At 41.1% G+C, this 12,845-nt stretch overlaps 1 protein-coding gene across 1 annotated transcript in view; it reads right to left on the reverse strand.

The window, feature by feature from the left end:
* Window positions 1-1,978: 1,978 nt before the first annotated feature.
* The window catches only part of LOC131951956 (phosphatidylinositol 4-kinase alpha), a 28,783-nt gene continuing 17,916 nt past the window's right edge, over window positions 1,979-12,845 (reverse strand). The window contains exons 28-39 of the mRNA XM_059314425.1: window positions 12,500-12,632; window positions 11,806-11,931; window positions 11,315-11,368; window positions 9,772-9,895; window positions 9,134-9,263; window positions 8,510-8,653; window positions 7,697-7,886; window positions 5,922-6,026; window positions 5,660-5,785; window positions 3,115-3,235; window positions 2,840-2,999; window positions 1,979-2,336 (exon numbers count right to left, since the gene is read on the reverse strand). Coding sequence (XP_059170408.1) covers window positions 2,111-2,336; window positions 2,840-2,999; window positions 3,115-3,235; window positions 5,660-5,785; window positions 5,922-6,026; window positions 7,697-7,886; window positions 8,510-8,653; window positions 9,134-9,263; window positions 9,772-9,895; window positions 11,315-11,368; window positions 11,806-11,931; window positions 12,500-12,632 — 1,639 coding nt within the window. The 3' untranslated portion in view covers window positions 1,979-2,110. The remainder of the gene's footprint in view (window positions 2,337-2,839; window positions 3,000-3,114; window positions 3,236-5,659; window positions 5,786-5,921; window positions 6,027-7,696; window positions 7,887-8,509; window positions 8,654-9,133; window positions 9,264-9,771; window positions 9,896-11,314; window positions 11,369-11,805; window positions 11,932-12,499; window positions 12,633-12,845) is intronic.

A 12,845-nucleotide genomic window follows, 5' to 3' on the forward strand; every position in this document is an offset into this window, starting at 1 on the left:
GGTCTATGTCTGATCTTCATTTTTGTTTCACCTCAACAGCAAGAAAAAAAGCTCTAACAAACACCTATTCAAACCGTGCAATAAAACACAAAAATTGCTTTTTAAAACATTAAAAGTTTTATTTTTTGGAAAGGCAAAATTCCAGCAGGGCAGACCATATTTTGTTAAGAATAAATTAATCAGATCTATTATAAAATCAGCACAAACATAAAACCATCATTTAAGTATTAAATGGCTTACAAAAATGTGACATTAAACAACAAACTGCACCAATGGATCACAGAATAGTTGGCTTACAAAAATAGAGCTCTTCATACAAGAGTTATAAAAATATGAATTTTTAAAATTTGCAAAAATATAACAGTAACATAATACTGTAAAATAATAACAGTAACATCATACTGTATCACAGTTTAGATTATATCACATGATAATACAAATATACATAAACACACACATAGTTTATGAGAGCATTTTAAATTCTGGGAAATATTTTTTGAGTGGTTGCCAGAAGCCATAAGAACAACACCCCCCCTCCCCCTGGCAGCATTCCAGACACTTTAGTAAGGAATTTGATTCTGTATGTACTGGATCCTGTCATACAGCCATGTTAATAAGGAATCTGATTCTGTATGTACTGGATCCTGTCATACAGCCATGTTAATAAGGAATCTGATTCTGTATGTACTGGATCCTGTCATACAGCCATGTTAATAAGGAATTTGATTCTGTATGTACTGGATCCTGTCATACAGCCATGTTAATAAGGAATCTGATTCTGTATGTACTGGATCCTGTCATACAGCCATGTTAATAAGGAATCTGATTCTGTATGTACTGGATCCTGTCATACAGCCATGTTAATAAGGAATCTGATTCTGTATGTACTGGATCCTGTCATACAGCCATGTTAATAAGGAATCTGATTCTGTATGTACTGGATCCTATCATACAGCCATGTTAATAAGGAATCTGATTCTGTATGTACTGGATCCTGTCATACAGCCATGTTAATAAGGAATCTGATTCTGTATGTACTGGATCCTGTCATACAGCCATGTTAATAAGGAATCTGATTCTGTATGTACTGGATCCTATCATACAGCCATGTTAATAAGGAATCTGATTCTGTATGTACTGGATCCTGTCATACAGCCATGTTAATAAGGAATCTGATTCTGTATGTACTGGATCCTGTCATACAGCCATGTTAATAAGGAATCTGATTCTGTATGTACTGGATCCTGTCATACAGCCATGTTAATAAGGAATCTGATTCTGTATGTACTGGATCCTATCATACAGCCATGTTAATAAGGAATCTGATTCTGTATGTACTGGATCCTGTCATACAGCCATGTTAATAAGGAATCTGATTCTGTATGTACTGGATCCTGTCATACAGCCATGTTAATAAGGAATCTGATTCTGTATGTACTGGATCCTGTCATACAGCCATGTTAATAAGGAATCTGATTCTGTATGTACTGGATCCTATCATACAGCCATGTTAATAAGGAATCTGATTCTGTATGTACTGGATCCTGTCATACAGCCATGTTAATAAGGAATCTGATTCTGTATGTACTGGATCCTGTCATACAGCCATGTTAATAAGGAATCTGATTCTGTATGTACTGGATCCTATCATACAGCCATGTTAATAAGGAATTTGATTCTGTATGTACTGGATCCTGTCATACAGCCACGTTAATAAGGAATCTGATTCTGTATGTACTGGATCCTGTCATACAGCCATGTTAATAAGGAATCTGATTCTGTATGTACTGGATCCTGTCATACAGCCATGTTAATAAGGAATCTGATTCTGTATGTACTGGATCCTGTCATACAGCCATGTTAATAAGGAATCTGATTCTGTATGTACTGGATCCTATCATACAGCCATGTTAATAAGGAATCTGATTCTGTATGTACTGGATCCTATCATACAGCCATGTTAATAAGGAATCTGATTCTGTATGTACTGGATCCTGTCATACAGCCATGTTAATAAGGAATCTGATTCTGTATGTACTGGATCCTATCATACAGCCATGTTAATAAGGAATCTGATTCTGTATGTACTGGATCCTATCATACAGCCATGTTAATAAGGAATCTGATTCTGTATGTACTGGATCCTATCATACATTGTGCCGCGCCAGTTCAGGCAACTGTCCTTGACGACCTTGGACATGTAGGTCGCAGCCTCTCTGTCGCTGGCTTGGGGTGCAAACCTTTCTCGCAGTTTTTTGATAGTCTGACCTCTGAAGCACGGCAGACGAGTGTCCAGCATCAGAGACACCAGCGAGATGATGGCATCTTGGTATGGCCTGGGGTGGACAAGTTATTTCATGGACGTTAAACTTTGAGGCATTTTTTGATAAGAGCATCAGTACAAATATTCAATTCATTGAGTTGTTCATAGTTTTGACAAGATAAAAGTTTATTACAACCAATACAAAGTCTACGAAAAAGTTATTCCAAATGAAAATATTTTCTTCAATAGCCTCCCTTTACAAGCTTTTTAAAGTTTAAACTATTTTTAGGAATCCAATGAATTTAGTGCTCACAAGGAACAATTTATATTATGTGTGAGCTTCATATCTCATCAACAGGGTTGAGACAACCAATATCTCGTCTATAATATGTGTCTAATATGGAATATGGCTAGTCTATCTTAGACCTACTTTATTCAAGATTTCCTTGATAATATGTCTAGTCTACTTAGACCTATTAGAGTCAAGATTTCCTTGTTAATATGTCTAGTCTATCTTAGACCTACTAGAGTCAAGAATTCCTTAATAAAAACTGAGTTGACCTGCCACAGACTTACCTGACAGCCAAATAACCCTGCACACACAACTCCATGTACCAAACAAAGGGCGGAGCATCCATGGCCCCGCCCATCACCTTAAACATCTCCTCTGTCAGTTTGATGTCAGGTTCAAATCCCATGTTTCCTCCAGGTGAACTTTCAAACATGAAACCAAAGTCTGGGGTTGGAATAAATGAAAAACCTAAAGCATGCAACCAAAGTCTAACAAAAAACAACTTAATGAAACCTAAACCATGCAACCAAAGCTTAACAAAAGCCCACGACTAACTGACCAATGTGTATAATGTGACCAGCTGAGTCAATCATCAGATTCCCGTTGTGTCTGTCCTTGATCTGCAGCAGAAAGCTGACGATGCTGTAGGCTGCCATGGACACCACAAAGTTCTGACGGGCCTGAAATAAAAACACCAGGAAAAAACTATAGCCTGTACTGTGCTTACCACTCACCTGTACTGTGTTCACCACTCACCTGTACTGTGCTCACCACCCACCTGTACCATGCTCACCACTATCCTGTACCATGTTCACCTGTACCGTGTTCACCACTCATCTGTACCATGCTCACCACTCACCTGTACCATGCTCACCACTCACCTGTACCATGCTCACCACTCACCTGTACTATGCTCACCACTCACCTGTACTGTGCTCACCACCCACCTGTACCATGCTCACCACTATCCTGTACCATGTTCACCTGTACCGTGTTCACCACTCATCTGTACCATGCTCACCACTCACCTGTACCATGCTCACCACTCACCTGTACCATGCTCACCACTCACCTGTACCATGCTCACCACTCACCTGTACTGTGCTCACCACTCACCTGTACCATGCTCACCACTCACCTGTATCATGCTCACCACTCACCTGTACCATGCTCACCACTCACCTGTACTGTGCTCACCACCCACCTGTACCATGCTCACCACTATCCTGTACCATGCTCACCACTCACCTGTATCATGCTCACCACCCACCTGTACAGTGCTCACCACCATGCTCATCACTCACCTGTACCATGCTCACCACTCACCTGTACCATGTTCACCTGTACCGTGTTCACCACTCATCTGTACCGTGCTCACCACTCACCTGTACTGTGCTCACCACTCACCTGTACTGTGCTCACCACTCATCTGTACCGTGCTCACCACTCACCTGTACTGTGCTCACCACTCACCTGTACCATGCTCACCACTCACCTGTACCATGTTCACCTGTACCGTGTTCACCACTCATCTGTACCGTGCTCACCACTCACCTGTACTGTGCTCACCACTCACCTGTACAGTGCTCACCACTCACCTGTACTGTGCTCACCACTCACCTGTACAGTGCTCACCACTCACCTGTACCATGTTCACCTGAACCGTGTTCACCACTCATCTGTACCGTGCTCACCACTCACCTGTACTGTGCTCACCACTCACCTGTACCATGTTCACCTGAACCGTGTTCACCACTCATCTGTACCGTGCTCACCACTCACCTGTACTGTGCTCACCACTCACCTGTACTGTGCTCACCACTCACCTGTACTGTGCTCACCACTCACCTGTACTGTGCTCACCACTCACCTGTACTGTGCTCACCACTCACCTGTACAGTACTCACCACTCACCTGTACTGTGCTCACCACTCACCTGTACAGTGCTCACCACTCACCTGTACAGTGCTCACCACTCACCTGTAATATGCTCACCACTCACCTGTACTGTGCTTACCACTCACCTGTAATATGCTCACCACTCACCTGTACTGTGCTCACCACTCACCTGTACTGTGCTCACCACTCACCTGTACTGTGCTCACCACTCACCTGTACTTTGCTTACCACTCACCTGTACTATGCTCACCACTCACCAGTACCATGCTCACCTGTACTGTGCTCACCACTCACCTGTACTGTGCTCACCACTCACCTGTAATATGCTCACCACTCACCTGTACTATGCTCACCACTCACCTGTACTGTGCTTACCACTCACCTGTACTATGCTCACCACTCACCAGTACCATGCTCACCTGTACTGTGCTCACCACTCACCTGTACTATGCTCACCACTCACCTGTACTGTGCTTACCACTCACCTGTACTATGCTCCCCACTCACCAGTACCATGCTCACCTGTACTGTGCTCACCACTCACCTGTACTGTGCTCACCACTCACCTGTACTGTGCTCACCACTCACCTGTACCATGCTCACCTGTACTGTGCTCACCACTCACCTGTAATATGCTCACCACTCACCTGTACTGTGCTCACCACTCACCTGTAATATGCTCACCACTCACCTGTACTGTGCTCACCACTCACCTGTACTGTGCTCACCACTCACCTGTACAGTACTCACCACTCACCTGTACTGTGCTCACCACTCACCTGTACCATGTTCACCTGTACCGTGTTCACCACTCATCTGTACCGTACTCACCACTCACCTGTACTGTGCTCACCACTCACCTGTACTGTGCTCACCACTCACCTGTACAGTACTCACCACTCACCTGTACTGTGCTCACCACTCACCTGTAATATGCTCACCACTCACCTGTACTGTGCTCACCACTCACCTGTAATATGCTCACCACTCACCTGTACTGTGCTCACCACTCACCTGTACTGTGCTCACCACTCACCTGTACAGTACTCACCACTCACCTGTACTGTGCTCACCACTCACCTGTACAGTACTCACCACTCACCTGTACTGTGCTCACCACTCACCTGTAATATGCTCACCACTCACCTGTACAGTACTCACCACTCACCTGTACTGTGCTCACCTGTACTGTGCTCACCACTCACCTGTTGAAATGAATGCGACTGCTCATCCCCAAAGGTGGTCAGCAGATACTCATACAGTGTGACGTCAGTCTCTCTCCCCAGCTGATCTCTGGACTTGCTGTCAGGGACGCACTCAATGACCCCACACTGGAACAAGGTCAAACATTTGACTAGGTCAAGGTTTAAGCACACCTAACCTCATGTGTGACAGTAAATGTCAGCAAACTTGTGTGTGGCACCAATTTAAAGCCAATCCTTTGTGTGAAACAAATATCAAACCTACCCCTCGATCTGTGGCGATGACCCTATATGGAGACAGAAACAAGGGCAGACCAGCCTTGTCAAAAATATTACGGAAGAGTTCAATGACCTGCAGGGCTAGAATATCCTGGTGACAAGATCAAGATGAAAGTTTTATGAGCTAGGGGAGACAATAGTGCAATAAGACAAGGGGAATAACTGCTCTAGGTAGCATTAGATAGGGGAGACAATAGTGCAATAAGACCGGGGGGAATAACTGCTCTAGGTAGCATTAGATAGGGGAGACAATAGTGCAATAAGACAAGGGGAATAACTGCTCTAGGTAGCATTAGCTAGGGGAGACAATAGTGCAATAAGACAAGGGGAATAACTGCATTAGGTAGCATTAGATAGGGGAGACAATAGTGCAATAAGACAAGGGGAATAACTGCTCTAGGTAGCATTAGATAGGGGAGACAATAGTGCAATAAGACCAGGGGAATAACTGCTCTAGGTAGCATTAGATAGGGGAGATAATAGTGCAATAAGACCAGGGGAATAACTGCTCTAGGTAGCATTAGATAGGGGAGACAATAGTGCAATAAGACAAGGGGAATAACTGCTCTAGGTAGCATTAGATAGGGGAGACAATAGTGCAATAAGACAAGGGGAATAACTGCACTAGGTAGCATTAGATAGGGGAGACAATAGTGCAATAAGACAAGGGAATAACTGCTCTAGGTAGCACTAGATAGGGGAGACAATAGTGCAATAAGACAAGGGGAATAACTGCTCTAGGTAGCATTAGATAGGGGAGACAATAGTGCAATAAGACAAGGGGAATAACTGCATTAGGTAGCATTAGATAGGGGAGACAATAGTGCAATAAGACAAAGGGAATAACTGCACTAGGTAGCATTAGATAGGGGAGACAATGATGTAAAGACAAGGGGAATAACTGCTCTAGGTAGCATTAGATAGGGGAGACAATAGTGCAATAAGACAAGGGGAATAACTGCTCTAGGTAGCATTAGCTAGGGGAGACAATAGTGCAATAAGACAAGGGGAATAACTGCTCTAGGTAGCATTAGCTAGGGGAGACAATGATGTAAAGCAGGGGTTCCCAACCCTGTGCCCACGGGCGCCATGGCGCCCCCTGAACGATTCTTATGTGCCCACCTCTCACTATTCGACAGAGACAGAATTTTTTTCTTAAACATTATTTTAAAATATGATTTATTTTTATTCATTTGTTACAGTTTTAATTATTTTTTTTGACTGCCTAGGTTTATTAAATATGTTCGATACTTGTCCCAACTTGTCTAGCCAGACTGCACTATTTACGTTTTGTAAATACATTTCTCTGTGTGTATGCAATTTAAAAAAAAATGCCAAATAATTTTATTATTTTGAAACATTTTTGTTTATTATTTATTCATACATTATGACTATAAGAAAATAAATTATGGGAAAATGACAAGTTATGGAAGGAGTTTTTCGATTTAAAATAGGTGGTGCCCGCCACCCTACCGATATTTTAGAATGTGCTCTAGAGTAAAAAAAGGTTGGGAACCCCTGATGTAAAGACAAGGGGAATAACTGCACTAGGTAGCATTAAATAGGGGAGACAAAGATTTAAAGACAAGGGAAATAACTGCACTAGGAAAGGATCTTGCCATTGTCTACCAAGAGATATCATGAATGATACAAAGATAATAATTGGTATTTTGCTGAAATTTATTTAGCTTAACATTTTGCTAAAAATATAAAAATATAAAGTCTAAGATCACGGCACATGTGTGGAACATCAGAGCGTACCTGTCTCACATCATCTCCCACTTTAAAGATACAAGCCTGCCAGTAGCAGCTCTGGCTACCTGCCCCATCGCCTTGCTTGTGGCTACCTGCTACATGTGATTGGCTAGCACCTGCAGCCCCCAACCTTTCAATCTCATCTATCCCCAAACGCTGAACCTTGAACCTGGCCAGGTATGGAGCTTTGGCCGCACTGGCAAAAACAAATTCAGTTATATGATACCCTTGCCTCATAACTGGTCATTTTGATTAGTAAAATGTTAGTTTCATATATGCTAATTAACAGTTGGTGTAGCCGTGAACAATAATATTAAAATTATGCGTACAAGATATGACGAATACTTCAGCCACAGTATGGTGTATTGACTGCATAGTTTTAAACTTGAGATATTTTGATTTAAAACTTTACTAAATTCCCAGCTTGAATTTTCTTTTCCTTATTAGGACTGCATTATAAATAACAAAATTAAACCCAAATAGTGAAAATCTAAAAACAAATATCCCATCTGCTTTTGAGATGGCCTTTAATAAGCCTACAAACGCAAACCCTGGCCTATAACAAGCCTTCCTCTATAATTCCAGACTTTTAACAAGCTTTTACACTTGAGACCCTAACCTTTAACCTATAACATGCCTACCCCTGGAGACCCTAACCTTTAACCTACAACATGCCTACCCCTGGAGACCCTAACCTTTAACCTATAACATGCCTACCCCTGCAGACCCTAACCTTTAACCTACAACATGTCTACCCCTGGAGACCCTAACCTTTAACCTACAACAAGCCTACCCTAGAGACCTTGACCTTTAACCTACCTCTGCATAGGAGTCCCTGAGCTGTAGTCTATTTCCAGGACCACAGCCTCTGGGTTGGAGGGGAGATAACAACCATATTGAAGCTGAACTTCTGACAACGCCTGTAAACAAGCAGCTTTCCTTTCTGGTCCTTTGGGGAAAGTTCTAGAGTGACAACAAAAAATTCTTCATGATTAGATTAATATTTTGTGTTAGTTAAATAAATAAGTACATCCTGATTTAGCTAATAGAATATTTTGTTGTAACCTATATTTTAATTAGTTGAAAAGAAGTATAAATAAATTAGCAGCCAAAACTTCATTACTAATAGGAATTTGAATACACACATATTTTCTAATCTTGCTGAATTGTAGTTTGATACTGGCTTGATTATCTCAAACAGTTCAGAAGTTATAGGCAAAGTTAGAAACAGATAAGTGAAAATTGGTTTGGGCCTGGGAGCTCAGGAAATGGGAGAAACTAGGCCAGGGAGGCCCGGACTCAAAGGATTAAGACATGTTTTTACTTGCAAATGCAGAATTAATGGTGTGTCATTATTAAAGAAGAATTATGTGCAATGAAAAAAACGTTTAAAACTTTTAAAAAGTGCAATGAAAATCAACCATTAAAAAAGGAAACCATTACCTGATCTTCTCAGAGACCTGTGTTATCTGTGTAAAGAAGTCATACTCTCTCTCAAAGAACTCTCTAGCACTCCCAGACAGCTGAAGTTTAATTTTCTCTATCATCTCATTCAGTTTCCCACCTATCAGCTCTGATGAGTAGAAAATAAAACAGCCTATGGTTAAACTGCTTTCATTAATTCAATCAGTTAGGGTTGCTGTATTGAATTGTTTGAGAAAAATATCATTCAACATTAACTACAGCGTGTCTTGTTGTTCATCTATTTAACTCCAGTCTATTAAAAAAATAAATTAATTGTATATTGCTTTAACTTCTGTGATTTGTGCATATACTAATACTTTGATTTATTTAAGAAACACCTGCACCACTACCTACAACTTCACCATTTACCAAAAACATCATCACCACCACCATCTACCACCATTAAACCTACCATCCTTCACCTTACGGTACTTGTTGGACTACATGTTCCACCCACAACATCACCACCACCACCTACCACACCATCACCTACTACCACCATTAAACCTACCATCCTTCACCTTACGGTACTTGTTTGACTGCATGTTCCACCCACAACATCACCACCACCACCACCACATCACCCCCACCTACCACACCATCACCATTAAACCTACCATCCTCCACATCCTCCTCCACCCTCCTGTACTTGTTTGACTGCATGTTCCAGATGAACTGGTGAGCCAGGAGCTGAGATTTCTCTCTAGAGGCCCACAGTATAAACTCACTGACATAGCCCATCTGTGGACCACAATATTTTGGGTTATAATAGAGGCCCACAGTATAAACTCACTGACATAGCCCATCTGTGGACCACAATATTTTGGGTTATAATAGAGGCCCACAGTATAAACTCACTGAAATAGCCCATCTGTGGACCACAATATTTTGGTTATAATAGAGGCCCACAGTATAAACTCACTGACATAGCCCATCTGTGGACCACAATATTTTGGTTATAATAGAGGCCCACAGTATAAACTCACTCACATAGCCCATCTGTGGACCACAATATTTTGGGTTATAATAGAGGCCCACAGTATAAACTCACTGACATAGCCCATCTGTGGACCACAATATTTTGGGTTATAATAGAGGCCCACAGTATAAACTCACTGACATAGCCCATCTGTGGACCACAATATTTTGGGTTATAATAGAGGCCCACAGTATAAACTCACTGACATAGCCCATCTGTGGACCACAATATTTTGGGTTATAATAGAGGCCCACAGTATAAACTCACTGACATAGCCCATCTGTGGACCACAATATTTTGGGTTATAATAGAGGCCCACAGTATAAACTCACTGACATAGCCCATCTGTGGACCACAATATTTTGGGTTATAATAGAGGCCCACAGTATAAACTCACTGACATAGCCCATCTGTGGACCACAATATTTTGGTTATAATAGAGGCCCACAGTATAAACTCACTGACATAGCCCATCTGTGGACCACAATATTTTGGTTATAATAGAGGCCCACAGTATAAACTCACTCACATAGCCCATCTGTGGACCACAATATTTTGGGTTATAATAGAGGCCCACAGTATAAACTCACTGACATAGCCCATCTGTGGACCACAATATTTTGGTTATAATAGAGGCCCACAGTATAAACTCACTGACATAGCCCATCTGTGGACCACAATATTTTGGTTATAATAGAGGCCCACAGTATAAACTCACTCACATAGCCCATCTGTGGACCACAATATTTTGGTTATAATAGAGGCCCACAGTATAAACTCACTGACATAGCCCATCTGTGGACCACAATATTTTGGGTTATAATAGAGGCCCACAGTATAAACTCACTGACATAGCCCATCTGTGGACCACAATATTTTGGTTATAATAGAGGCCCACAGTGTAAACTCACTCACATAGCCCATCTGTGGACCACAATATTTTGGTTATAATAGAGGCCCACAGTATAAACTCACTGACATAGCCCATCTGTGGACCACAATATTTTGGGTTATAATAGAGGCCCACAGTATAAACTCACTGACATAGCCCATTTGTGGACCACAATATTTTGGTTATAATAGAGGCCCACAGTATAAACTCACTGACATAGCCCATCTGTGGACCACAATATTTTGGGTTATAATAATCCAAAGTAAAATGTGTTCCCTTATAAACTTACTGGGTCGTATCTCAAAGCTTGAACTATTTGTGGAATGTAGAACAACAGGACATTCTGAGAAATAAAAAAAAATATTTGCAAACATCAGCACACAGAATTAATAGATTTGTATCATCATATAGAATTATGAAATTTGTATGAGCACACAGGATCATTAGAATTCTACCAATCTAATGAGCAATTTTCTAAGTTTTGTTTGAACATATTTAAAGTTATAAACCTATTTAGCAATCATATAACTGTTTTTTTTTTTTTTAAATAAAATATTAAACAAAAAAAAAATGGGTACAAATATTAAACAACTATCCAACATAAAAAAAAAAAAATTGAAACTAAACAATTCCTTGAGAATTAAAGTGCTTTAAATCAAGTATGGTTTGAGTGAGTGATCTCTAACCTCATCAAATATTATCAGTACCCCTACTTTTAAATTCAGTGCATTAAACACTCACATTTGACCAGTGAATTAACTGCAGATTTTAAAAACTCACATTTGGCTGTTGTGCCAGAACTCTGATGGCGTACTGTGCTGTGAGAGGGTGGGGTGGGTACTGTCTGGAGAAGTAGGAGAGGGCGAGAAGTGGCGAGACTTTGGCCCAGGTCATCATGTGGGTCAACTGAAACACATGACACCATTGGTTAGTACAGGTCAACTGAAACACATGACACCATTGGTTAGTACAGGTCAACTGAAACACATGACACCATTGGTTAGTACAGGTCAACTGAAACACATGACACCATTGGTTAGTACAGGTCATCATGTGGGTCAACTGAAACACATGACACCATTGGTACAATAACACAGTATTTCTACAGGTGAAATGTTGGTATATCTAGTACATGTTAGAGACACAGGAAACCTCCAGTTAAAAAAGTGACAAACCTCCAGTTAAAAAAGTCACAAACCTCCAGTTCAAAAAGTGACAAACCTCCAGTTAAAAAAGTGACAAACCTCCAGTTCAAAAAGTGACAAACCTCCAGTTAAAAAAGTGACAAACCTCCAGTTCAAAAAGTGACAAACCTCCAGTTCAAAAAGTGACAAACCTCCAGTTAAAAAAGTGACAAACCTCCAGTTAAAAAAGTGACAAACCTCCAGTTAAAAAAGTGACAAACCTCCAGTTAAAAAAGTGACAAACCTCCAGTTAAAAAAGTGACAAACCTCCAGTTAAAAAAGTGACCAACCTCCTGTACATTGTCCTCGATGTTATCAGCTGTCACCAGGAAGGTGAGCGCCTCAGGGACGTGCGACACCATCTCAGGGTGAGCACACACCAGGTCTCTGGTCTCTTTCCTCAATGTCTCCCAGCTCCTGAACCTGAACGTCATTTTAACAGACACAATTATTACATGTGTCTATAAATAGCCAAAACAGGAAAAAACCATAACTACCATAACAATCAAGCCTTGAGAAGTCGCTCTGTCTAGAGACCAAACATGTGTTAACTCTTTAAGACTGTAACGACGCTCCCAGCATCCAATAAAGTTTTCTCTATTTAATTCGTTGTTTTTCAGAATCCAAGTTCTTAAT

This window comes from Physella acuta, unplaced genomic scaffold (assembly GCF_028476545.2).
Source record: "Physella acuta isolate Inbredline_101_S28 unplaced genomic scaffold, ASM2847654v3 ptg000841l, whole genome shotgun sequence".
Lineage (NCBI taxonomy): Eukaryota > Metazoa > Mollusca > Gastropoda > Physidae > Physella > Physella acuta.